The sequence below is a fragment of the Hirundo rustica genome, chromosome 2 (assembly GCF_015227805.2).
Source record: "Hirundo rustica isolate bHirRus1 chromosome 2, bHirRus1.pri.v3, whole genome shotgun sequence".
Classification (NCBI taxonomy): Eukaryota; Metazoa; Chordata; class Aves; order Passeriformes; family Hirundinidae; genus Hirundo; species Hirundo rustica.
In genome coordinates this window covers 16,909,050-16,936,675 of record NC_053451.1, presented here as the reverse complement: position 1 = coordinate 16,936,675, position 27,626 = coordinate 16,909,050, and the positions used below count along the sequence as shown (strand labels likewise).

General features: G+C 39.5%; 3 protein-coding genes across 15 annotated transcripts in view; 2 read left to right on the top strand and 1 right to left on the bottom strand.

Annotated features, from left to right (window-relative positions):
* Positions 1–266: 266 nt before the first annotated feature.
* USP16 (ubiquitin specific peptidase 16) lies at positions 267–18,778 on the bottom strand. 11 transcript variants are annotated; one of them, XM_040055617.2, is made up of 19 exons: positions 17,760–18,307; positions 17,298–17,375; positions 16,623–16,721; positions 14,848–15,026; positions 14,115–14,218; positions 12,093–12,196; positions 10,168–10,343; positions 9,066–9,158; positions 8,287–8,417; positions 7,852–7,939; positions 7,227–7,305; positions 6,283–6,374; positions 5,506–5,562; positions 4,480–4,647; positions 3,236–3,893; positions 2,875–2,969; positions 1,641–1,727; positions 1,231–1,384; positions 267–592 (listed from the first exon to the last, which is right to left on the bottom strand). In XM_040055617.2, the coding sequence occupies exons 3-19, from the start codon at positions 16,681–16,683 to the stop codon at positions 468–470; spliced, it is 2,451 nt and encodes an 816-aa protein (XP_039911551.1). In that variant the 5' UTR covers positions 16,684–16,721; positions 17,298–17,375; positions 17,760–18,307; the 3' UTR covers positions 267–467. The 11 variants fall into 11 exon arrangements, with proteins under 11 accessions (XP_039911551.1, XP_039911553.1, XP_039911549.1 ...); XM_040055619.2 differs by having other exon boundaries at positions 18,069–18,307; XM_040055615.1 differs by lacking the exons at positions 17,298–17,375; positions 17,760–18,307 and adding an exon at positions 18,688–18,778.
* Positions 18,510–23,110, top strand: RWDD2B (RWD domain containing 2B). Of its 3 annotated transcripts, none has more exons than XM_040055627.2 (5): positions 18,510–18,623; positions 19,477–19,695; positions 19,789–19,856; positions 21,014–21,379; positions 22,083–23,110. In XM_040055627.2, the coding sequence occupies exons 2-5, from the start codon at positions 19,489–19,491 to the stop codon at positions 22,318–22,320; spliced, it is 879 nt and encodes a 292-aa protein (XP_039911561.1). In that variant the 5' UTR covers positions 18,510–18,623; positions 19,477–19,488; the 3' UTR covers positions 22,321–23,110. The 3 variants fall into 3 exon arrangements, with proteins under 3 accessions (XP_039911561.1, XP_039911560.1, XP_058275302.1); XM_040055626.2 differs by lacking the exon at positions 18,510–18,623 and adding an exon at positions 18,759–19,355; XM_058419319.1 differs by lacking the exon at positions 18,510–18,623 and adding an exon at positions 18,812–19,355 and having other exon boundaries at positions 19,477–19,677.
* Positions 23,111–23,440: 330 nt separating this feature from the next.
* The window catches only part of LTN1 (listerin E3 ubiquitin protein ligase 1), a 30,324-nt gene continuing 26,138 nt past the window's right edge, over positions 23,441–27,626 (top strand). Inside the window, exons 1-4 of the mRNA XM_040055174.2 lie at positions 23,441–23,540; positions 25,160–25,363; positions 25,666–25,764; positions 26,740–26,970. Coding sequence (XP_039911108.1) covers positions 23,499–23,540; positions 25,160–25,363; positions 25,666–25,764; positions 26,740–26,970 — 576 coding nt within the window. The 5' untranslated portion in view covers positions 23,441–23,498. The remainder of the gene's footprint in view (positions 23,541–25,159; positions 25,364–25,665; positions 25,765–26,739; positions 26,971–27,626) is intronic.

The following is a 27,626-nucleotide window of genomic DNA, read 5'->3' as shown; positions in this document are numbered from 1 at the left end:
GGAGCATTTGCAAACTTGAGGGCTTCTCTATTGAACATAAACCAATAGTGAAAAAAGAGCCAAAGCTGCAATCGTCTTGGCTCTTGAGATATGTAGGAAGAAAGAGCTTCTTATGTTTGGAACTCAGGTCTAAAAAACACATGGGAACACATGAGAGCCAAGATTAACTACAGTTCAAAAGTAGAGCTGGTTGCTTTAAAGCTTTAAAAAGCTGCTGATCAATATTTCTATCAGCACCCAAATAAGTCAACAAAAACACAAAGCTGTAATTTTGAAAAAAATTTTTACTGTAAAGTAGTGGAAACACTGGAAAAAGTATAAGTTAACCGCTTGTCAGTGTGTCTAAAATGCATAAATTGAGTTCTTGTTATACAGTAGCTCCAACATGTTAACATGACTTGCAAGTCTGCCTTCTCTCAGACCTCCAAAGAAGGTGGCTGCACACACAAGAGGGCTCTTCTGATGAGTTACAGCAGCCTCTCATAGAACAGAAGATAGGCTTGGGAGCTCAGCACCTTGGACACAGAGACAGGTTGTACGTGGGTATCGCTGATGTGGAACCACTGACCTTTGACCGGCTCAGTTTCTAAAGCTGTGAAAGGAAAAATTTAGGAGTAAAAGTTACTACAAGGAATTGAAGGAATTCCGTTCTATTACTGTTCTTCAGTAAGAATCATAGAGTACAATCATAGAATCATTGAGTTGGAAAAGATCTCCAAGATCGAGTTCAATCTTTGACTGATCACTGCCTTGTCAACCAGACCAGAGCACCGAGTGCTACATCCGGTTGTTCTCTGAACACCTCCATGGATGGGGATGTCACCACATCCTCGGGCAGCCCCTTCCAATGCTTAACCACCATTTTGTCTTCATTTCTTCCTAATGTGCAACCTGAACCTTCCCTTGACACAGCTTGAGGCCATTTCCTCTCGTCCTGTAAATGGTTGCCTAGGAGCAGAGCCAGACCCCCACCTTGCTATACATCCTCCTTTCAGGCAGTTCTGGAGAGTGATAAGATCTCCCCTGACCCTCCTTTTCTTCAGGCTGAGCCCTCCCAGCTCCCTCAGCTGCTCCTTATAGGATTTCACAAGATTCATTGCCCTTCTCAGAGAACGTAGCAGCCAGGGCAGGTTGGGACCAAATGATGTCTAAGGCCCCTTTCAACCCAAACCATTTTGTGATTCTGTACGGAATAATTTGTAAAGTATTGTAAAATATCTAATGATTTACCTTGAAATTGTCCTCGAAGGACAAGATCAGAGAGATGGTTGTTCATAGCTCTCATTTTAACATAGGCCGTGTAGTGCCCAGACCTCATTGTTCCACTGTGTTCGACAACTCCATAGAGAGAGTACAAGACCTTTGTATTCCCTTCAGCCACATTCTAGAAAAGCACAAGTTGAGCTATATCAGCCAGGTGCTGGGTTTTGAAGAATGTAAACTCATTGATTCTTTTGTTGATGAAATGGAAGCTGGTTATTAGAGATTCATGTAAGCACTACAGTTATGATCACTGAAGTTCAAGTTATCACACAAAGTAACATGCTTGACAAGCGTTCTACAAAGATTTTGCTATGGAGCTTTGTTGTGAAAGCACATTGGAACATGGGAAAGGAGAATCTGATTGTTTTCCCACTTACTTTACATTTAGCTGTACAGAAAGGAGCCAAGTCTATCACTTCTGGGAACTTGATATGCCTGTTAACCTTCTGCAGATTAAATCCAGCCTTAAACAAGCAAAGTAGAGGAAAAAACCCCATAATGTTAAAATGGAGCATATTAAAACCATGCTTATTTACTAAAAGTTTCAAGTTAAAGTTTCAACAAATTAGTTTTACATTACACAAAACTGGGAAAAAGCAATTTTTTTTTCTCTGATGTCCAGTATTCCAGCATTATTTCCTTGCCCTCACATGCTGCGTGGGAGCACAAGTTAAGATGGCTCTTCAGCTCACTCATACATTAATGCAATGGTAGCAGAAGTGGAAAAAGAATCAGCTCTAATGGACTTCAATAACTGTGAAGACAACTCTTGCTTCTCAGATACTGTAACATGCCTGAGGATCTGATCTTAGAGCATCCGAACTGATGCAAACTGTGCTCCCACCTATTTCAAAAAATCATCCAGTATCAAACTGGAAAAACAAAAGGAGATGATGATGATAAATGTTATTTTCTTCATATTACAGTCTCTTGGAACAGGCTATACATTTCCATTTTCTATATGAAATTGGTTTTCATCTAATTAAAGTTGCCTCCCTTATTTTTCAAGTATATTGACCAAGACACCAGACAGGTTTAAATTCCTTTCCCCCTTCTCTCTTGAAAAGCTAAAGCCTTGAGTTAAAATTTTTTCTACAGCTTGGGAATAAAGAGGTAAGTGACTTTACTTCAGTGTCTGTAAATAAAACTTAGGTCACTTTGCTTTCATCCTTTCTTCTCCCCTACAAGGCTCAGAATCCTCTTTTCCACTTCTGCCAACTTGTTACTAGTTTGTTACTGCAGGGATCCTATTTACCTATACCTACTGAAATACCGATGAACCGCTCTAACAGTAGGAAACCATTAATGCTAAGATTCTGCTTAATACAGTAAGCAGTAAGAATATGCTCTGAATATGCTCACAAAACAGTGTTTTCCAGCTAATTAAGAGAATATTCTTTCAGGAAAACACACCTCCATGCCTCAAAGACCACAAAACATAATGCTGCACACTAATGCCTTCCAAACTTTGGGGAAAAAAACAAACAAGTTTTATAGGCAATAAAAGTAACCTTAGCATGTTTTCAGGTTAAGCTAGTACTAGGTGCACGTGTACATATACATATTACATATTAACCTGCGGCTATATACATGTATCAGCCTGCTACTTACGTGCTGAAACCTCTTTAAGTGAAGGGTTAAAACTGGAGGAGCTAGAGAGACGAGCATCTGCTTTTTGGCATTAGTATAAACATACTTCTTTTCACCTGCATAAAAGAAAAATCACCAAAGATAAAAACGAGTGTTTTGTATCAAAACAAATGTTACAGCAGGAAATTACTTTCACTATTTAAACTGTTACAATGTCATCTACTACAAGAACTGAGAAACTGAGCATTCCCCCTTAATATGATGAATGAAAGTAGACAAAGTTATATAAGTACCATTTTAGGAATAATCCCCCCACCCTTTACCCACTCAAGAAGCAGACAGTGATATATTTAAAGTTTTCTTTTTAAAAAGCTTGTTATACTTTTTATGTTGTTCTTTGGTCCACAATGCCTTTGTGTACACACATCACACAGAAGTTTATTCGTCTCAGTAAGTGTTTCATTACGGGTAAATTGATACAAACAGTGATGGATTGAATCTTCCTCAGGGTTCAGCTCTTCCCTGTTTGCCAGAGTACAAAATGCCTTTTCAGGGTCATCTGTAGATACTTCGCATGTCTTGTTAGGAACAAGGCCATCCAAGGTACTCATGTCAGATTCACTGGCACCCAAGTGGAGTTTTGAAAAGTCCACAGCAAGCTCTTCCTCATCTTCATTGTCATCATCCTCCTCTTTCAAAGACAGATTGTCAAGGCCATTGACAAACTTCATAGGAGAATCTAAGCCCTCCACACAGAGATCCGTGAGAGACTTGTTTTCTTCACATTCTTGTTCTGGCTTTTCTGTATTTTCATGCCAGCTCTCAATTTCTGTATTATTTCTCTGTATACTCAAATCTTTTTGAGTTAAGCAGTGATCTTTGCAATAATGTGATGATTTCTCTTCTTGCTTCTTATCAAGAGTTTCAGAGCTTATTTCAGTCTCTGATTCTTGGTTGTACTCGACATCTGTCTCTGGCTGTTTGGTTGCGCCGAGATGTGTCAAGATCCTTCCTTGACGTTTTTGCTGCTGGCGTTGGCTCTGCACATTTGAATACATAATAAACAAGAGTACAAAAACCAAAGTAAGTATAAATGATATTTAGCATTTCTTACTGCTTCTTTATCAGAACGTTTGTGGCATGCCATAGATGCACAAGGCAGGAGGGGGAAGAATCATCTGTGATTTAATAAGCAGAGGTGATTAGTTCCACTAATACTGAATTTATCCTCACTCAGACATAGTTCCCACTGCTCCTTGTTACACAGTATCATCAAAATACAGCCAATGATGCCCTTGCTATCTTCTTGACTCTTCCTCTTGGTCTTTCTCTAATGTTTTGTAAATGTTCTTGGAATCAATGAGTGGGAAACAGTCTGATACAAATTAAGGCTACTTCAGACAGGCAACAAATTCTACTAGACTTTATTATATTATTATATTATTCCTACACAGCAATGCTCAACATCTTAAGAGCAGAGACATGGGTATAATTGGTCCTTTCAGTTGTGTATTTGAAGGGGGAGAAATTCTAAGCTGTCTCCTCCTTCCTGTAATATAAGGAAAAAAAAAGAATTTATTTTAACAGAAATAGCAAGCGCAAAGTGAAATACCTATCCAAACCAACCTTGGCTTGTTTTTTGGCCTGTTTCTTCGCTTTTTTCTGAAGGTGCTTACTTGTAGCAGGGGGCTCATCTTTCTGCTTAATGTAATGGTCATTGATTTCGTCCTCTTCATGTTCAGATTCCTTTTCTTTGTTTTTTTTAATGTTTTCTCGCTTTGTAATTTTCACTTTCTACAAAACCCAAAAAAGCCAAAGAACAACGACAGAAATAGAGATGTTATCTGAGTTTTTAGCTCAAATGTAACATTTTAATGATGTAACATACAACTAACTCACACCCTGATGTTAATGGAAGGGGTGTCGCACTCCAGAGAGTCCATATGAAACACGGACTTGCAGAATGAAACAGTACGTGACAAGTAAGGCTATCGAGGGCCAAATTCTGAACCTGTAAAGGGGCAACATCACCTTTGCCTTTAAGAGATCTCATTAAATGCACTGAGGAGTAATGCATTGAACACAAGCAGGGATATTTTCAGTTGAACTGCCTGCCCACAGAATTTGTTTGCTGCTGCTAAAGTGAATCTTGTTTGTGGCGGAAGCCATGATCCCTTTGGCTCCGAGAGCTCCATTTCAATATTTATGAGTAAGCAGTGCTACACAAAAGATCTGAAATATTACATATACAAATTATCAATACAAAACACAAAGCAAATCAAGTACTTTGAGTGTCTGGAGATTGATCAAATAAGTATTCACATATTATTCTATCAACATTTCTTAACTTTATTCCCTAACCTGAATATTAGAAGGGTTCTTGGACTCGGTGCATGAAAATGGGGATGAAAAAAGTGAAAACAAACCCCCAAAGAACTCAAACAACCTGTGTGATTTTCCAGAGACAAATTATGAGCCACAACTTACAGGAATGACTGTAATGAAAAATCTTATTCTCTCTTTCTGTGCAATTTTGACTTGCAAAAAAGACTTTTAGAAAGAAGTTTAAATGCTCTTCCTAATGACTGTATAATAAGTGTTTTCCTAATAAAAAAAATATAAGCCGAAAAGCACCTACGTACTGTTTCTTACCTGAACATCTAGTACAGGAAGTGACAAATCAAGGAAAGACTCATGGACCAAGGATACCTTTAAATGAATAATCAAGAGTCTAATTTAATTTTGTTTGGAAGCAGCTGGCTTGCCGTCAATAGGCGTATTTGCATGTTTGCATTCAAGGCCTGCTTTCACTTGTGCACACAACTGTAAAACACAGCTCATTTACCTCCACAAAGAGCTTCCAATGACCAAAAATCCAGCAGGCACATTACCACAGAAATGAGCAGGAAATATTCTTTTGAATTTCAGTTATCTAGCGAGACTGTGCCTTAGGGCCTAAGAGACTCATAGCTGTTATCTATCATGATATTCAACTAGCCCATTTGCTAATACACTCAATTACTTCATTCTCAGGATGTATTATCTCAGTAGTGCCTTCTTAACTGTCTTCATGGTAATACCATGGTCTTTTCATTGTGAGAAAGGGGAAAATGTAATCCCCTGAATGAAAAAGGGCTCCATAACAATTAATTTGCTCTATGATGTGTACCACTGGAAGGTGTTCACTGGGAATCTAGGAGGGAATTCTGGCAGAGGCAGCTTGCTGTTGCTGACCTCTTTTTCTGAAAGGCTTTTGACAAGAACTGAAAGATTAAAACATAACGGAAGAAAGATTCCAGCCAAATCGTTCCCTTTTTTGAAAAGCATGCAGCTAGTCAAGTCTTATTTCTACAGACAGTCACTTTGGGCTTCTCCTGCAGATTACAGGACATAACATTCTAGGTTATTCAGAGCAGGGAGTTTACTTACAGTTCTGCATTCCTCACACATAATTGTGCTGGTTAATTCTCCACCAAAGATTCGATCTACAAAACTTTGTATTCCCTTTTTCTTCTCGTATTCTGAGAATTCAAAAAGTAAAATTAAAAATATTACATACAATATACTGGCAACCAACCAATCATTACAGCAAACCGAATAAAAACAGAGAATATAATGTGCAAGGTGTGTGATGGAACATGTTGGCCTGTTCTGATTTCCTCAGGATAGCAAGTACAGCAAGATTCTTAAATTAAGAATCTTTTGTGTATCTAAAGAATGGAGATGAAAACACATTCGCAGAACACCACTTGGTTAAACCATACCTCTACCACTTTCTCTGCTCAAATGCATTTCCCTATTTTCTCAGAAGTACTGCCCTCATTAAGAATTCCTGTTTACTCTCAAGACTGAAACAACTATCTGAATTTAAAAAACAAGTACCAGCTTTTGTCTGACAAACAAAACCATTTTCTTCAAGCTGCAATTTCAGAGTAATACAGTTTGAATTTAAATTGGCAGCTCATCTCCTAAGTCCTGATGAAAAGTTTAAAAATTCTTCTGTTCATTGTTTGTGCTTTTTTTATATTACTGTTAAGTAACAATGGACTATTAGCAGCTGCATAAATTATATTCACATACTGGTGTTTTCTTACATGTTTGAATGATTAATCATTGCCCAAACATATTTTAATGTATGATGTCTACAGAAACAACTCTCTCTTATCCTGTTAAGAAGGAAATGCCACCAAGCTCAGCAAGACATTTAAATATAGATTAAAACTACTAAGCCTCTTATTCTAGATACACACATACTCAAGAGGTGGCATAAAGTTGTACAACATGCATCTTTTAGTTGACACTATTAATGTTATTTTATATACATCAACAGAAGAGATTTTACAAGTTACTGATGCTGTGATAATTTATTTTACCTTTAATTTTCGTTTTAAGTTCTTCCTCATTTTGTTTGTTAGAATCACTCAGTGCCTTTAGTATTCCAACAGTTATTTGCTGAAATGTTCAAAACAAATACACTCTGTGAAATTTCCTAAACTAATTCAGTTAGCTACTTCATTTTACGATGTGTCTCAGATGGAGAAAAAAGTACAATCTTCACTAATTAAGAGAATCAATACAAACAACACAAATACCTGCAGAACCAGACAATAATTCCTGCAGACATTAAAAAAAAAAAAAAAAAATCAACTGAGAAGTTGCAACCATAATGTTCCAATTAGTATGTAAGAAAATCAGTCTAGGGATGAAATACTTGTTCAAATTAAAACTGGCAAAAAAACCCTGTGGAATTTCTACAAGTGTGTTTCAGAAATGAAGACATAAGGACATACTTTAGGGTGACTTCACATACTCCAAACCCACTTTTTCTGTGGGTTCCCTTTGCTAATATGCTTCAAATGAGTTCCATGGACAGCACAACCACACTACAGAGGCTGGCATATCTCAGAAAGTATGTTCTTTTTCCCTCAGCACAAAAAAAGAGTCTGGGTCTGGGGTATGAAGAAGAAATGTATGCACAACTATGACTTTGGCACTCACCTGGATTTCCTCTGCTCTCATTCCATCAAGTAAGTAACGAAGCAATTCGTGACTGTCTTGCTGCTGGTAACCTTTGAATCGTATTGCTCTGTTAAATGAAATTGTTAAGTGTAACTGAAGTCAGAGATAAAGCAAAAACGATTCACACCAACACACACGGACAAAGTCTCCAGAATGCAGGTATAGAAAAGCAACAAGTGTCTACATGTCGTATTTTCTAAAAATATGATGCCAGCTACTCAGTATGTCACTGAGTATCTTTCATTTTACTGCTATTCATTTGCTATTAATTTTGCTCTTCTTTCAAAAATTGTTAAGTATTCTACAAATTTTATATGCTCTGTTCTGAGCTAGAGATAAAAAAAGAGGAAAAACCGGCAGTCTTAAACAGACTTTTTCATACTCACTGTGACATGCAATTGTACAGATACTCACTTTTTACAAACCTGAGCAAAAAGTTCCTTAGGAGTCACTACCCCTTTTTTGGTCTCTTGCATTTCTGTCACAAACTGATGCATGGCTAGTGTTAAAGGGCCTGGCTGATCTAGTTTTATTAGCTGAGGTTCCTGTTTGAAAGAAAAGCAACGGAGCTGTTTTACCGTAATTCAGTGGCAGATTCTTTTGCAGTTAAGTTCTTCCTTTTCAGTTTCTGAAAACATTATTGTCAAATAGAATACACAAAATTCCAAAACGGCAATAAGTTAACCTGACAAAAATGTGTGGTTTATCACAAAAAGATAACAAGACTCAGTTATTTATTGCTTCCTTCAAAGTCTGGATTTCTCGCCTTTATTAGGAAAAACCCAATTTCTTAAAAAAGGTTGCGCATTTTCTTTGCCATCCAAATCTCTAACTGTAATGACAGATGTGTTATTTAAGTTAGTGCTACAGACAACCTCTAATTTCCTACTTTGCATTTAGACAAGTGGCACTATAGCAAGAGTTACACATTTTCATCCTTTAAATAACGCCATCATAATGCAAGCACTCCTACAACAGAGTATTGATTCACTGCTCTTGCACTCTGAACAAAATACTTCCACTGTCTTCAGAAGCAGCTTTATGGAAATCAGTAGTGAAGCTCCTGCTGATTTTACATCCTAATCTTGTTAGTATTTAGCAGGAAGAGCTTTAAAATTGACAGGTAAGTATTGCTTGTTTCCTTAACAGACTGGAAGGTGAGGACAAACACTACGGAGGTCAAAGCATATTACCATGCATAGCTCAGGTGCCTCGATTTTAACTGTTGTGCCAGGCATTTTAGCTTCTTTAAGCAGCTCCCTCAGGACTGGAGTTTGTGATAAATTCTGTAGAACATAAAAGACAGAAAGAGACTGGAGGATGCGGACAACAGGAAGGGCAGCTGAACTCTTGTTAGTCATGGAATTTGTAGCAACCAGTTTAGCAGCAATTTATTTTCCCAAACACAGAACTGAAGTGGTTAACTACCACTCTAGAGCCTCCATGTTTAAGACTTAAAAAGGTACATTCCATATAGCCAAAGGGCCTTCCAATGCACCCTACAAACATTACTTCACATTGCAGAAACCCTAAGTATACTTTTCTTTTACAGGCTGATCTTTTGACAAGTGTACTTACCAGCGTGTTTCTAATAAATCAAAGGATAAAATGCAGCATGTGCATTTGCTTGGTTTAAAAATGTCTCAAAGTAAATCAAAAGCAGTTTACTAAAATCTGCAAGTACGGCGGGAATTTTGTTGGGGTAAGCTTCAGTATCAAGAGCCAAAGAGCACAAGATCACATCAATTTCAGTACACATGAAAGAACAAGCATATTCTACACTTCTTAGCTGAACAAATCACACGAGATGGCAATGCCTGCAACATGCTCATCCTGGTTTTTTCATCCAATATTTACATTTGATTCCCTGTTGCTGAGAGAGACATTTTTATTACAATAAACGCCCATGGTCTTTGAGTACTTAAGAGGTCACAAGGGTGATGTGTCAGACTATTTCATATTTTAAAAAAATAACTAGAAATTGGCACGCTTAATTAATGTCAGTGAAAAATGCTGTCCCCCCAAGGACAAGGCAGTTTATTTTATTTCCCCTTAGAGCAAGTCTGAACCTGCAGCTCCATTTCTTCGTATTTCTCTGGGCCAACACACTATTTTTAGAAAGAAGCCAACATTCCTGGCAGGGAAAAAAAAAACCAAAAAAAACCCCAACACATTCTAATTGTGTCACTGTAAAATGCTGGGGGCAGGGTTGTTGTGGGCTGTTTTTCATTGTTTGTGGCTTTTTTTCCTATTCAAAGCTTTTTTAAAAACAACAGCAAACAGCAAGTCCTGTACCTGCATCACTGCATTAAAGAAACACGTATTCCCCAAGTTACTAAGTCCTTTCACAGTTATTTCTCCATTAGCAGTTGAATGAGAATTTTCTTCTTTAAGTGAAACTTCTTTTTCTTGCTCATTTTTGCTGTCTTTTTCTACTTTTTTATTTTCAACTTCTTTGTTCTCTTGTTTTTCTACCGAAATAATAAAAACATATCACATATTAACACAGTAATAAGGTATAGGCCAGGAAAGATTATTACAGCCAGCAGCAACTTATGATGTTTAGAGTTTATACATAAGATAATTAATGCTTTAATTTTTAAATATAAAACTACTGGTTTAGCTTCTTAAATTGTCTAGGTAACAGAAGTTAAAAAATAAACAGAACAAAACAACAAAAAGAACCTATCAAGAATCCCCTGAAATGCCATTTCAAATCAGCAGGCAAATTAAACACCTTTTGGCCCACAAGCCATTCATGCCAACATCCTCTGAAATTCTTCAAGTGTGATCTCGAATTTTTTCCTGTCAAAATCACCTATGTGGGGGCTTTCTACAACATCCAACAGGCTCCCACTGTCAAAGCACTCTCATATTAATTTCATGTACCTAAACAGGTGATACTGAAAGGTTTATAGTCATGAAGTTGAGTTAAAAATATTTTCCCCTAAATTATTTTGATGTATTGCTGAAAAATTCAACAGCCTGTTTAATAAAGCCATAAGGGAGTTCCAGGCAGTTTTCAAAATAACATCCACATCGATTCTGCCAGTTTGGCAGTCAGCTATTGATTAGGTTTCTGGTAAACAGGGCTGAGAGCTAATAGTAACTTTAAAATCAAGTAACGCAAGTCTAGAGAAAGCAAAGAAAACACACAACACAATCTTAGGACAAGAAACAGATGGATGGACAGTACATACAAACACATGAAACAGGCAATAACTGCACCCAGGCACTCATTGGCTTTCCAGTTCCAACCCAAGGAGAAAATTTTGGCAACTGATATGAAGTTCAACTGTGTGTCTGGGAAAAACTGACCACTCAAAAAACTCTGCTCCCTGTGGAAAAACCTCAGCTGCATTTTGAAGAAAATGAATTCAGAGACAGCCACATGGCATTGCCAGATGTTTGTATTCCATTTCCCACAGGGCCTGTGATGTCACCTAAGTGTTTAGAATTTCTGACAGTTATTTGTTATAGCATTTATTTTCACAGACATATTCTTCCAATTTTTCCAGTGGAAATGCCTTGGCCAAAACCAGTTTTGCCATTATAGAATCTAGGAGGCTTAAGCTGGGTTTGTTTTCTTTTAAACAATGATATTTTACAGATAGGCTGCAGGCTGAACACAATATTTTAGAGTTCTGAAAGCACTGCAGCTGCCTATACTAAATGTACAGACCCAGTGACAAAACCTCTGTATACTACTCCTTCCATTATGAAATGCTGCAACAGTTGGAGACTTAGTCATTCCTCATACATTCACAAATACCCACAAAAAGACTTAAACAAAAATCAAATCAAATTATTCTTAAGCAAGGACAATTTTTCTTTAGATTTCAAGACAGACTGAGCAACACTGATGAATAAACACAGCACCCTAAGTACTGAAAGTCAAACGCCTATCCACAGAAAAACTGAATGCCACATTTTTTTTTAAAGTCACAGTAAAACTGTCTTTTTTTTCTCCTCCTATTCTTATATGTCTTGTCTGTAAAAGTTTAGGGCATGCTGAGCAAAATCCTGATCTAATTAGGTCTATGGGCTAGGATGTTACTTATACTATCAGAATAGTGACAAGATAAAAAAAGGGGAGAAATTAACTTTTCCCTTTACCGTAAGGTGCTAAATCTAATTTAGTGTAAATTCTGGATTTATAATACTGTCTCCAACACTTAGGAGACCTTCTAATTTACTGTATCCATACTATAATTACTTACCTGCATGTGATGAGTCAATACCAACTTGCTTTCTAACAAAATCCACAGTCTGGCCCAAAAGGCTTGAAGTTTTATATGGAACTTCATTATCACACAGGTAGCACCTGTCTCCGCCGCCCCCAAAAGAAAACAGTTAATCCTATTTTTTTTTCCTATTATTTAAAAATTCTAAACTATTTATTTGTTTGACAGAATTCATTACACAAAGGTATAAAATTACAAGGTTTAGAGTAAGATTTTTAAGTCTTAGAAAAGAATTCAATCGACTTGTCGCAAAAATCAAACACGTAAAAAAATATCTTTAATTAATTATTTTGGTGACCGGCGGTTGCAATTTACAAGTGCAAATTAGACTTTTAAAAGATGTGCTTAGAAACCCCGCTGCAAGAAAAAGAAAGGCTTGGAAAATTTTGCCAAAAATTAAGAAACTAAGACACCAGACCCTAAAGGAAACTAGTTGTGAGTATTATGGCATGGAAAAATATTTGGAATATTCTAGCCCAGCAAATACTTGATTGTATTTAAGCCAGATAAGAAATAATTCAAGTGTCCACTCTTAAACCTGCATTTGCTCTTCTACTGCTGATACAAACCCTATGTGTCTCTTTATGAGCAAAAAAATGGTTATGCCAGTTATCCGCTTTAAAGAAAATTGTGGGCATAGCTGCTGTCATAAAGGCTCAAGAAGAGTAAAATCATAAAAACAGACATTTTCACTCCTGGAATAACCAAGGACAGTTACTTCCATGGTGTGTTTTAACACCATAACCTCCTTCCTGTCAAAAAAAAATTGTAGACAACCCTGAAAAAATCAAGGGATTGGAAAAGGTTTTGTTAGTGACGGCTGTTTGACCAGCACTGAAAATGAGTACAACAGCACTTGTAAACCCAAAAGAGCAGAACTTAGTGAATTCCCAGAACTCGCCCTTCCTTCTCCAAAATATCTTTAAACTCTTTACAGTTATTATTTATATCCAATTTGAATCATATGTGCATGCAAACCACAGAGATTTTGTCACATATTCATATCATTAATAAAAGCAAAAGCAGTTTTGATCAGAATTTTTATACTAGGCCCACCATGAAATACAGTTATTGACTGTGTGTTTGATTTACAACTAATTTATAGCCAATATATCAATCTTTGAATCATTTCTTGGGCAAGTTTGTACAACCAAGAAATTCTAAAAGGAAGGCAAAACATCTTACTTTGACAACTTCCTCTCATTTGCAAATATTTTGATTAAAAACCAGAGAAAATAGAGCACTTCAAACCAACAATTTTAAAACTAATTTCACAAAGAGAAGTTCACTAGTTCATCATTAATATGTGCATTCTAGAATTCATTAAAAATAGTGGTCATTACACAGTGATTATTACACGTAAATGCTAATATGATCAAGTAAATAGATAACATTATATAAAATGAACATAATGACAGATATTAAGCTGCAAAACCACATTACTAAGCAAAACAAAAACTCTCAGTATTTCCACATAGCACAGTTTAGAAAGTTAGGGTTCCCCCTTATATATACAAGTGTATAATTACTTTTGAAAGAAGCAAAAGCTAGCAGGGATATGGATTTTGTATTGCTTGATCCAGTAGCATCTCATAATTTTATCTGCTTTGCCCGTCTATATGTGGTATTAAAAAACTGGATTTACTGAGGAGATAAAAGTAAGGTTGTCACTAAGTGCACATCAGAAAGAACCTTCTCCCAAGGTCAAAATTTAAGATTTAGAGCTACACATCAACATTTGTTTCCATGTGTCAGTACTCGGACCGAGAAAAAGCAGTAAAATTTGAAGTCAACCACATTGACTAGTTGGTAAAGCTCAACCTTAACTACGAAAATTTTCTAATCATACATTTTAAAAGAAAGTAACACAAATCTGGAAATTATATGTTTGGAAACACTTTAATATATGCCTAGAGAGAAATCTCAGAATTCACAAAGAAAAGATAAAATTATATTTCAGCCTCTGCCCTCCTGTCTTGTGCTGCCTGACAAACTTACCACACACTCCAGTTGTCCAAACTGAGAACCAAACAGTGGGGATCTGATCTTGGTGTTTGATAATGCTTTAAAGCATGCTGGTCTGGAGAATTTCTGTCACAGCCCTAAAATATTGATAACCACAAATGTCACAAAATCCATTTGAACGTCAATGAAACATACATAAAGTCAGAGTAAAAACAAAGTATTACGATGAAAACTGTTCAATTATGTTCAACTAATTGGGACCAACAGATCTATTTCAAAATAATTATTTCTGTAGATGGATAATTTACTGGGTGCAGAATAAAGCTGCTACAGGACTGAATATTTAATGAATAAATTCGAGTCTGAACACCTGAAAGAATGAAACAGAACCAAAACCACTTCAGCATGAAGAGTTCATGAATGAACATGAGCGTTAAGATCTTGTAAAAAAAAAAAAAAAAATCACAGATTAAGAGCATTTTTATTTTCTCAGGAAAATAATTCAAATTTTTTAGGAAAACCAGTCCTCAAGATGGTGTTTTAGCCTTAAGCCTGCTAAATGCCTTTGGGACATCTTCCAAGTACTTCATTTGACATTCAGAGCAAACATTTTAAAATCACACTCTACGGTATATAAAGTCATCTAGGTAGCACCATCTTGACAATAAAAAAGAGTGAATGTAAGAGTTTAATTAGAAACTCTCTCATTCCACCGTACTACGAGACATTGAAAGGTATTAAAACAAATTAACAACAAAAGAGATACCCTATGGCCACATTTGAGGCATAACCATATCGAAGTGCCTTCATCAGTGTCTTCCTCAGCCTTCTCTTGTGTCTTACTGTCTGCCTTGCAGTCCTGACAAACACGCCACTCCACATTCTGCAGTGCCCTTCTCACATGCCCTTGGTCCAGTCCTTTACGAATATGCTTGCACACAGGTTCTACAAATTAAAAAGCACAAGAAGGATGTAGGAAGCATAACAAATGCAAGCATTGAAGACACAGGCAGCAATCCAGAAGCTAGGATAGTCTTTCTAGAGCCAAAGAAACATGGACAATTTTTCAGAGTATCAGAAAGAGATCTTTTGTTACCACTGTTCACAATCTGGGTATACTGTTGCTGCATCTTAAACTTTACTTTGAGGTGGTTTTATTGCTCAGGTAGTGTGACAGCTCTGAATCCATCTTGGTTGAGGCAAGGTTACAGCCTCAAGATCGCAAACTTCTACTGGCATAAGCTGAAATTGGTGCAAAATTTTGTACCTACAGTTCTGTTTCTGTCCAAGATCACAGGATTTTATCAAAGTGCAAGTACCAACAAGAGACAAACAGGCAACGAGAGACAAACAGATATTCAGCGTTTTTTTTGGCCTTTCTGGAAAACATAAGTTTCATCTACAACCTCAAAACTGTAATTTAAAAAAAAAACAAACAAAAAATTTAGTATATTGGCAACTCCTGTTAGAGTGGAATTATTCACCATGATCAGTCCTAGCTTCATTTGTGGCTTTACAGATCTTTGTCATCAGAAGATACCCTATTTAGGGGCAAAAAAATTGAGATGCCAGCAGCATCTCCGATCTCTTTGCAGAAGAAAAAGAGGAACAGTTACAGGAGACATTGACCCTGACTCTACAAAAAAGCTCCCAACACCCCCAAGAACCAAACCAGAAAAAAGGCATCCATTAGAGACAGAAGCTAACACAAGAAGAGCAGGACACAATCAGGAAACCAAAGCAGAGTGGACTTAAACAGGCTATCCCACCAAACCCCCTCAAATTCCAAGTGCTCTCTCTCCCAACTAAATTAACCTGGTTCAACTCACTTCCCCAGCTGGGATCAACAAAAAAGATGAGAAGAACACAATCCGAGACAGGACTGGTAAGGTGGTGGAAGTACAACACAAGTAAAAACAAAAGCTACGATAACTAGGGTAAACAAGACAAAAACCTCCAACATTCAGCACAGACAAGATCCAGTGGAGCTAGGAGAATAAAATTTAGTATCTGGGATTAGGAACTATTAGGAACAGGAGAATAGAAAGAAGAGGTTTTAACCAAAATACATTATGAGAGCTGGTGTCCAGAGTAAGTACCAAGTCAGCTGCTAGAATAAAGGCAAATTGCTTCACAAAAAGTATTTTAGTCACAGCTTGTACTGCTAAAGCAAGAATCTTCTGCAACAGATTTTCACTAGGATAATGCAACTTAAGCTTGGCATCTGACTCCACAAATCCTTTATATTCTGAGTAATTTTACACATTCTCTATGAGTAAAGAACAGTGCGTCTGAGTTTCCTGAAAAACCAGAAACTAATCTCAATTTTCAAGACAGTATTATTATTTTCTAGCATACTTAGAAAAGTCATGACAACACTATTTCTTGCTAGACTTGAGTTTCAATTAAAAATCCAGGTTTTGCAAATGAGACTTCAAAGCCAGTGACTAGTGTGAAGGCTTTCTAATGTTAATCAGCTTTCAAGCCTTCTTTGAGGTTAAAAGAAACATCAGGTCCACAGACTTCCCCAAGGAAACATACTCAGTATATCCAGAGACTCATCAGACTGTGCAGTTTTGCCTTTGATGCGTTTCTTTCCCATATTTGTTGTCTGTAATTGTTCCTAAAAGGAACAGTGACCTAACAAAGAAAAACAGGAAGATTAGAAAGTAGTTTTAGTTTTCCTTGTTCATTGCTACACAAGCTATTTCTATGGCCAAGCTGTCCCTTGAGGTGAATCAACTTGTTTTAATTTGACATTTTCAAAACAACAAAAAAAAAATTAATTATATTTGAACGTGAAACAATTGTAACTATTGTATAAACAAGATCACAGTGTGAATTACAAAACCCAAATGGTTTAAAAATGTTAAATCAAAAGCATTGCACAAAATAACAAAACTGGAAAGTTCAGTATCAAAAATTCTATAAACCTTAAGGACTTTAACTATCACATAAATCACAGGGATTTTATGAAAAAGAATTGGTCTTGTCCCAATTAAATCTTGAAACATTTTCAATCTTTTCATTTTGTTTACTCCAAATTCCCCGTGTCTTTGATGAGATCTGACACAAGTAAAAATACTCTTAACACCTTTGAAAATATGCAGACAATGGGAATTCCCACTTTTCAATTTCTTCACTGGGGGATATTTATCATCACCTTCCCCACATATCACAAGCAAATAACTCAGAAAGGTCTGGTATCTACTATACCTGTGGACCCTTCTCGACAAAGAGTGATCTGCCACTAAAGAGTGCCAGGCCAAGTGCCTGGCTTCAGAGAGGTGGCTCCTGCACATGTGATAGAACATTTTTAGTTTCTAGCCTGCAGCCCCTGTGCCTTACCAGACAAGAGATCATCCAAAAACCTCAGGTAAACCTAAAACTCAGCATATGCTGTACAATGAAAACAAGGAAGCTAAAAGGGTTTAAAATCAAGTCTCTGTAATCTTTGCAGGCTGGCTTAACCCTGCTGTCCACCCTTCGTGTAAACACAACCAGCATTAAAGCCGTATCAATCCACCTTTCCAAATCAATCTCTCTGTTTGTACTCGGCAGCACACCAGCCCCAGAGCACAACTGTCCGCTTGCAGCTGTCACAGCCAAAAAATTAAGCCGGACCAAGAGAATCAGAGAGAAAAATTAAGCTGGGGCGAGCTTGGGCATGATACTCACACAGAGCACATTTTGTATGAAAAGCCATTTACAAACACGAGCATGTTTGCGTGAGCAGACTCTTAGGGCAGATGACCCAATTGTTGGCAGCCACTTCATCGAGAGCAGAACTATCAACTTTTGCAACTAGGCATTCAGAAAAAGAAGTTCATCCAGCAACCTTCCTCTACAGCAAATTTTTCTGCAAAAAGCTACAACACTTGATTTTGTACAAACAACTCTTAATTAATAAAATCTTTTCCAAATTGTCCTTGCTCCTGCCGGGAAGGCCGGACAGCATGAACACGTGGAATTGTTAACTTAACCCACGCTGTGCCTGGGCAGACTTGTCCGACAGGCTCTGCACCAGCCTCTCCAAGGCACAGCCCTCACCAGGAAACGCACAGCCTAAAGGACTGAAGCATTTCGTATTTTTAAAAAATAAGAGCGGTCTGTAAACGACCAAACGTGCGTTTTGACAGACACCCTGGGAAAAAGCCCTCAGAGCCTCGCTTGGGGAACTCCCGGGGTGCGGCGGGCAGCAGGCCGGACCCTGTCACCAGCCAGCACTTCCCGTCCCGCGGGCAGCAGACGAGCCGAGCCGAGCCGAGCCGAGCCCGGCCGAGACGAGCCAGGCCGGCCGAGCCCAGCCGAGCCCGCTCCGCCGGTCCCGCGCTGGGCTACCCCCGCCTGCTTTCGATTGGTCTGCGCCACGACTGACAGCTGCCGCAGCCAATCAGAAACCCCGCGTGTCTTTGCTGGAGTGGCGGCTGCAACGCGCCGGCGGAGCGTGTCCCGGATTGGGAGGAGAGTGGCCGCGGCGGTAGGATCGTGGCGGTAGAATCGCGGCGGCGGCCCTGGGGCGCTCCCGTCCCTCACCTACCGGTACGGCGGGTGAACAGCTTGGTGGTGGAAGACTCCCCAGACGGGGCAGTCGGCAACCTCTCACCTCAATCACCGGTGGCGTGGTGGCCGTCACCAGCTGCCATGCGCGCTTCCGGCGCGCTGCATTGTGGGACCGTGACCGGGCGTGGGGCGTGTGTGCGCATGCGCGAGTGCCGCGCCGGCTCGTTCTCCGCTTCTCTGTGGTGTGAGGGGAAGGGGGAGCGCGGGGCGCGGTAGCGATGTGCTCGAGGGACAAGGGAGGCTCCCCAGCGCTCAGGACACCTGAGCACCAGCCCCGTGTGGAAGATGATGGTTTGGTGACACACCAGCGCGTCCTGTCCCTCAGGGCAGTGGAAACCGCGTGGGCTGTCAGTGTGTGTGCGTGATCCAGCCTGCCCGGCAGACACGAGCCGGTTATGATGAGCTTGGTCATAACTATTAATATGCATCAAGTCTACTGCTTCGTCGTGAAGGAAAGTGGAAGGGCAGGCACTCTCTGGCGACCAGTGACAGGACCCCGAGGGCAGGACATGAAGCTGTGTCAGGAGAGGTTTAAGGTCCGATATTAAGAAAAAAAACAGGTTCTTCCCTCCAGAAGGTGGTTGGGAACTGGAATAGTCTCTGCCCCGGCCTGACGGAGCTCAAGAAGCATTTGGACAATGCTTTTCAGGCACAGGGTGTGACTCTTGCGATTGTCCTGTGCAGGGCCAGAAGTCAGACTCGGTGATCCTTGTGAGTTCCTTCTAACTCAGCATATTCTGTGATTCTGTAATGTGATTTGCATAAGAGTAGTTAATGAACTTTGTCCCTTATTCAAGCTGTGTCTTTCTTCCCTGATTTTTTCTTTGCACAGGGAACAACAGAAATGGCCAACCAAGAAGAAGCAGAGATACAAATTTCAGAGCTAGATTTACTGTCTAGCATGTTTCCTTATGAGGAAGAGTTTGCTGTGACAGACCAACTGGCTCTAGCTGAACTGAAACACTATGTAGAAAATGAGTCTGCAGAGGTGCCATCTTCAAAAGTTCAGTTTATACTGAATGTAAAAACAGAGGTGCCTAATGCTTCTATGGTATTGTAGACACTTTTTTCTTTTTTTAAAAAAATATTACTTTGTGGGATTTTATCGCTTACGTGAAGTAAACATTTTCTCATTTGTTTTTAGGTGGAATTCTCTATGGCCTGTGCTTTGCCACTTAAATATCCGACTGTTCTCCCAGAAATTGCTGTGAGGTATGACTGCTAATAAAAACGTTTATAAGTTAGAGTGTGTTGCACAAACACAGTTATGATCAGAGAAAGCACACTTTTTTTTTTTTTTTTTTTTTAATAGTTTGCTGCTGAATTAAGCCAGGTTGACAACAGTGCTGAAGAAAAAACAAATATACAAGCTTATGATTTCTCTGGTGTGCTCAGCAAATAAGTGATGGAAAGGGAAAAAGCATGAAGGAGCCGTCACCTATACATAAGGGTTAGATGTAGATACAGTTCATGGGTCTGATGCTCAAGAAGAAAGACGTGTCTGTTTTGATAAAGCTTAAGACTAACTAAAGGGGTGAAAAAATAGTCAAAGGTCTTATTCTTCCTTTGTCACAATGCTGTTTCTCCCAGCCTTCTGATTCTTTTTTTTATTTCTGTTTAAAGAAGTAGACTTGTATATTACAGGAAGTTAGTTCAGCCGCCGTTCTTACTTTTCAAGTACTTTTTTCTTGATTTTGTTTTACAGATTGGTAGTGCTGTTTGTGAATTCCAGAGTTAGCCCATCAATTAAATACTAATTAAGATGTTTTCATACCTAATATGAGTTAAATATCACTAGCAAGTGTGCATTATCTAACTATGCCTGATTTTCTTGGCAGCTTGAAGCAAAACTTTTGAAAAGTTATGAAGCTGAGGAAGGGTCTGGAACACAGTCCCTTGAGTAGTAGTAGTCCTGTGAGAAGGACTGAGGGAGCTGAGGTGGTTTAGCTGGGAGAAAAGGAGACTCAGGGGGGACCTTATCACTCTCTACAGCCCCCTGAAAGGAGACTGTAGTCAGGCAGAGATTGTCCTCCCAGGGAAGCAGTGACAGGACAAGAGGAAATGGCCTGAAGCTGTGCCAGGGGAGGTTCAGGTTGGACATTAGGAAGAATTTCTTCATGGAAAGGGTGGTCAGCTATTGGAAGGAGCTGCCCAGGGCGGTGCTGCAGTCTCCTCCCTGGAGGTGCTCAGTGCGTGACTGAATGTGGAACTCAGTGCACTGGTTTGGTTGACAAGGTGATCATCGGTCAAAGGCTGGGCTCGATCTTAGATGTCTGTTCCAAACCTAAAGATACTCTTATTCTGTGTTTCTAAAAACATGCTATAATGTAAACACATGTATATTTATATGCATTTATATTTTTCTTTAGGTCATCATTATTAAGCCGCTCTCAGCAGATTCTCCTGAACTCTGATCTAAAGACATATTTGATGCAAAACTTCAGTGGCGAGCCCTGCATGCTGAGTGCGAGGGAGTGGGTTAAAGACCACGCAGCTGCTTACATTGACAAATACCTTTTGTCCTCCTCAATGACAGCCTCAGATGCCACGCAGTCAGAAGGCACCACGTTCACTCGATTGTGGATCTACAGTCATCACATTTACAACAAGCAAAAAAGAAAGAATATTATTGACTGGGCCAAGGAGCTCTCTCTGTCAGGGTTTTGCATGCCAGGGAAACCAGGTGTTGTTTGTGTAGAAGGGTTACAAAGTAGTTGTGAAGAATTCTGGTCAAGGTTAGTTCTTCTTTGTACTTAAATGCCATTAGTAGTTAGAATACTGCATTTTGTCGTGTTGTGCATGTGGCCAGAAGGTGGGAAATCCAACTGCCTGCCAAGCTGTGAAGATCTGCAAAGTGTGTTTGTAATAACGCGTGTACAACTCTGAATATCCACTGTACTGTTGGTTGCAACAGTCAGAGCAACAAGTACTGCATGGTGCACATTTATTTCTGTTTTATTTTCCTCTGTGTTTCACTTTTGTAGAGATGGACTGCAGTACCCCACTTGTTAGATATGTGTGCTGTTATATCACTTCACTTTTTTGTTTAATTCTGCTCTCATCAGTTATCCTTCTGGGTGATTCAGACTAAATAAGCATTGTCATTTGATTGTATCAGGTAAGACTGTGTGAGAATTCTGAGTAGAGGGAAGGCAGAAGCAAGCCCTGAAACGGAAACCACATCCTCATTAATTATTTTGTGAGGAGTAGCATTAAAGTTTTTCAGTCCTGAGGTGATATAAAAAACCCAAGCTTCTGATTATGAGAGTATTTGCATGTGAGTAGTATTTCTATCACCAGCTCATGAACCATTATATCTGTCAATATATATATACACAAATAGAATTTATTGACTTTTGTTATAGTAGTTATTCCATAGTATTTGCTAAAACAGTCTTCATTTTATAGGTAGATTAATATTTCCCCAATTGCTTTCAGGGTAAGAAGATTAACATGGAAAAGAATTCTTATTCGGCACAGAGAAGATGTTTCTTTGGAAGGCGGAGGACATGCTGACATCCAGAAGCAGCGAAAGTTCTCCACTTTGGAAGAAAAATGTTTTGATGCACATGGTGCCAGGGGAAATCATATGGACTTGGGGCAACTGTATCATTTTTTAGAAGAAAAAGGATGTGCTGACATATTTCAAATGTACTTTGGGGTTGAAGGGCATTGAAAAGGTTGAAGATCAGCACAGGTCTCAGCACCTACATTACTAATTTAATCCTCGTAACAGATTCCTTAGCTTTTCTTGAACAGTTGATCAGATTTAGGTGATAAATCCAGTTTTCAGTGAAAACAATTATCCAGTGAAATCCTGAGTAATGAAGATGACTGTATGAATGTTTTATGCACCTTCTGGTGTTAAGGAGATTTAGGGTACATACCTACTTAAAAGGAAAGAAAATGTGTTTGATAACCTACTGTACAGTTGCAGAACTGTAGATGGATGAACAGATGGAATGTGGTGAATGAATATACAAAGAAGACATAGGCAGTGTGGGTGTCTCGGGATTGAGAACATGATGTTTACATTAATTGTTATTGTTTATGTACACTACATGATATCTCTTTGTTTTAAGCAATCTTCTACTTTCTACCTGAAAGTTTAGTAAGCCATGAGATCAATATTTTGATCATAAGTACTTTCTGTAGGTAAAAGTGTGTGTGCAGGTAAGATAGATACCATGGTGGCTCCACTACATCTGTTATTTTGGTTTCTGTAGAAGCAGCAGTTTACCAAGGATTGGTAAGATTAATATAAGCAGATTACCAAGGGCTCCCTTATAGCACGCTCCAAAACTCTGAAACGATCCTAAGCCTTCTGAGTTTGCAAGTTTTCAGACCTGTAATAGGAAGTGCGTTATGTTGTGGTTTTGACTGGGATTTCAACAAGCTTGTATCAAAGAATGCTGATTTTGTGGATACTGTAGCTAAATTCCGTAGTAGAAAAAGCAGACATTGGTTTCTTTGGATTAAATATTTTTATTAAAAATGGATTAAATGTTTCTGTACACATCCAGTAAAATCGCTAACATTCACCTCTCTGGTGTGGACTTGGAACACCTTTCGTAGGGATACTTCACAGCGATGCTGTTCGACAAGCATGGGTGAAACTTTCCCAAATCCGGAACCCTTGTAAGTGTACGGGAACGCCGCGGCTCCCTAAAGGCCCCACGGGACGCTCGAAGGTTTAAGATGGGTGGATTTATTTTTTCTTTAAAGGACGTTGTTGAGCGCCAGGCCACTGGAGGCAGGTTCGCTCCCGCGCCGCGCGGCGCCGCCCCGGAAGTGTCGCGGTGCCCGCCGTGGCTCCGGGCGGGCTCCGCTCCCGGCGCCGCCGCCGCCGCCGCCATGGGGGGCAAGAACAAGCAGCGAACCAAGGGCAACCTGCGGGTGAGCGGGGCCGAGGAGGGTGGCGGGGCCGGCCCGGGCCTCGGGGGCTCGCGGCTCCGTCGCTCCAGGTGCCCTGGGCGGGGGCCGCGGGCCGCCGGAGCCCGGCTCCCACGGCGGGGCAGCGCGATCTCCGGGCCCGGTTGTGGTGGCTGGGGCCGGACCCGGGGCCGCCTCTTGGCCTGGGTCGTGCTTTAGGGGAGAGGGAGCGCTGCTGCTGTGGTGTTTGTACGGGGAGGGGCAGCAAAGTCACCGCGGGCGGAGATTCAGCGAGGCTCCGGTGTGTTTTTCTGTGCAAAGTCTCGGAACATACTCTTGTCAAAAGGCCAGAGATGATGTGACACCTGTCCTCTCACTCGGGATTGTGGGACAAGTCTGGTGTTCAGGTTTCCTAATTCCTCCCTGGATTTAGGGAAGACTAGGGAATGCGCAAAGCGGCACGTCCTTAACAGCTCACGTGCAGAAGAGATGATTTAAACCCCACAAGCTCACAAAACTGCTGTTGTCACTAAGAAATAAAAAGTGTTTGCATTTTGAGGTGTCCCAGAGGACATTAAAGCATCAGTCAGTTTTGGGGCAGTCTTTCAAAAAGAGTGTGGTTGAAACAAACCTGAGCCAATAATACAATAAGCAAATGGGGTAAACTAGGAGAGATGCTCTTATACACGTATTGTGTGATGGTATTTATTATACTTGTTACATATGCCTGCTTTTGCTCCAATCCTCAAAATCATTTTTGGCCACTTGGTTGCTGAGAGAATCCTTTATTTTGTCTATGTGTTTTTATTTGTTCAGCGAAAAACAGAGCATTCTCTGGGAGCTGTATTGGCCCATTATCAGAACTAGGAAAACGAGAAATAGTGAAGGAGAATAAATAGTTACTTCATAATTTGTTTTTAGTTCCTTAATAAATTGTTTGCTTGCAGGAGGAATTTTCTGTTAGGCTTTTCCATATAGCAAAAAAGTCAATATAAAGCAATAAAAGCAATGAAATTTTTCATAAGTATTCATGCATTATGAGAAGAGAGAATTCCGATTCACGGAATAATTGAATAGACTCACAGAATGGTTTTGGTTGGAAGGGACTTTAAAGCCCATCCAGTCCCATCCCCTGCCATGGACAGGGACAGCTTCCACTAGACGAGGTGGAAGCCCCATCCAACCTGGTCTTATACACTTCCAGGGGTGGGGCAGCCCCTGCTTTTCTGGGCCACGTGTGCAGGGGCCTCACCACCCTTACGGGTAAGAATTTCATATCTAATCTAAACCTATTTCATTAAAGTTTGAAGTCATTCTTCCTTGTCCTTTCACTACAGTTCCTGATTAAGACTCCTCTTCAGCTTCCTTGTAGGCTCCCTGCTGATGGTGAAGGATGTTATGGGCTCCCTGTAGCCTTTTCTTTTCCAGGCCAAACAGCTCCAACTTTCTCAGCTTGATCCTTAAAAGAAGAGTCATTTTCTAGGTCAAACCTCTGTGTTTAAAGCCGAGGTGGACTCTTTGACAGACTTTATTTTAATTAGAAGGTTAATTATACAATATAAATAGGATCATATTTTCAAATGCATGATGTCTGCAAAATAAAATGAAAGAGATAATTGACTCCCGTCCCTGTTTTTTGTCAGCCTTCTAGCAGTGGCCGAGCTGCAGAGCTCCTTGCCAAAGAACGTGGAACAGTGCCTGGATTTATCGGCTTTGGAACGTCTCAGAGCGATCTAGGCTATGTTCCTGCAATTCAGGGAGCAGAGGAAATAGACAGCCTTGTGGATGCTGATTTCCGAATGGTGTTGCGAAAACTTTCTAAGAGGGATATCACAACTAAGTTAAAAGTAGGTGTATGCTTTGCCTCCCTTTTTTTTTTTTTCTAATTGGAGAATAATACAGTTTTCTTAAGGGTGGTAGAGGAACTAACACTGATTTCGCTTTGGTGGATTTGTTAGAACTGCAATCCAGAAGATATCGTGGATAACCTATAGCAAGGTCCATCAGGCAGTTATCTCTATTAGGTGCTCATATGCAAGAAATTAACTGATTTTTGGGAAAGGGAGTTGCAGTTTCAGATACAAATGAGTAAATTACAGAACACATCTACCTGACTTTTGAAGTTATGCTCTTGATATTTTGATTTTAGGCTATGCAAGAGTTTGGGACAATGTGCAAGGAAAGAGAAGCCGAAGTTGTTAAAGGTGTTCTTCCTTACTGGCCGAGAATTTATTGTAAAATTTCACTAGTAAGTATTGAAATATTTAAATTAAATATACTTTCTGTAACTATCTCTAAGGTGGTCTTTGTTGAGATATTTACTGTTGTTGGAATTACTGACTTGATCTAGGAGATATATCAAGTTGAAGGAAGATACTGTTCTTTTTTTTGTGTGTGTGGACATATTTCAGTATTGGCAGTGGTTGGAATCTTGAACTGTTGATGTCTGGGCAGTACTTCCTTGATAGGTCTGTTAGACCTTTATGTTTAAAAGATGGTACTGTATTTCTTAGGAAAAGTTCTTTTACATGGATTCCAGAAAGACTAGAGAGTTTGTTCATTTAACATAATTATAATTCTTGATCTAGGACTAATATCCGACCAGACTTAACACTAAAAGAAAACCCCAAACCCAAATATGAAAAGACCACGTGTAGCCCGGTTAGCAACAAGTTTCTTGATGTATTTACTGTATTTCCAAGCTGTCTAGAGTAGCTACTGTTGAAAACATGATACAGGACAAAATGAATCACTGTTCTTACCCATTAGAGTAATTCCTACTGTTCCTTTCTAGAGTCAAGAGTGTAGAAAATAATGATGTTGTAAATTCATATGCAAATAAAGGATAACAATGCACAACTTTGTGGTAGTTCTAATTCTAAAGATGTCTTCAAGGCTTCCCGTTTCTCCTGCCTCTTGTCTGTAAAACGTTTGTCTAAATTGGAAACAAAAACTGTTGTTGGGGATATCAGGGAAAGGTTACAATTCTGAGCGTCCAACACTTCGGGAACATGATGCTACTAAATTAGGACTCTCCCCATACCTTGGGATATCAAAACTTTTTTGTTCGTGGTGATTATTTTCAAATCTATCTTTCAAATCCAATTCATTGCAAATATGGCTTTTTAATCACCCCTTTTGCTTTGAGGTACCCAAAATCAAAGGTTTATTTCTTAAACCAATAAACCTTTCTCTTTTTTTCCTTCTTTTCTTTGTTTAACAGGATCACGATCGCCGTGTTCGAGAAGCAACTCAGCAATCTTTCGAGCAACTGATTCTTAAAGTAAAAAAACACTTAGCTCCTTACTTAAAAAGTATCATGGGTTACTGGCTGATTGCTCAGTGTGACACTTACTCCCCTGCTGCTTCTGCTGCAAAAGTAGCTTTTGAAAAAGCTTTTCCTTCGAGCAAGCAACCTGAAGCCTTAGTATTCTGTAAGGATGAAATTCTTAATGTGAGTTTATACTTTTGTATTTCTTTAAGGCTTTGTATATATCAACTTCTATTATGAGTTTAAAAGTCATCCTTCTCCCTTCTATTCTTTACAATGACATTTCTTTCTCACCTGAAACTTTGCCCCTGTGAAGAGAGCCACAGAATGGTTTGTGTTGGAAGGGACTTTTAAAGGGGCCTTCATGTTCCACCCCCTGCCATGGGAAGGGACACCTCCCACTAGATCAGGTTGCTCCAAGCCCTGTTCAACCTGTCCTGGAGCACTTCCAGGGATGGGGCAGCCACAGCTTCTCTGGGCAGCTTGTGCCAGTGCCTCATGACCCTCACAGGGAAGAATTTCTTCTGTAAGGAAATACAAAAAAGAAGAAGAATAAAGAATGCAGAGGAAAAAATACGTCTCTTTTTTGGACTTGAGATGAGAATGACTGGAACCAAAGGAGTGAATAGTGAATTTCCTTGTGTACATTCCTATGTAATGATGCTCAGTCAACACTTAATGTTGCTGACAGATGGAATAACGATGCTGGAGGTAGCTTAGCTGTAGTGAAAAAGGAATGAAGAATGCTGAGCGGTATTTCAGCATCTACAAGTTTAATTCTGACTAAGGTTGATGCTCTTCTGCCAGTCAGGAATGGCACTCAATTGACTGAATTTAAA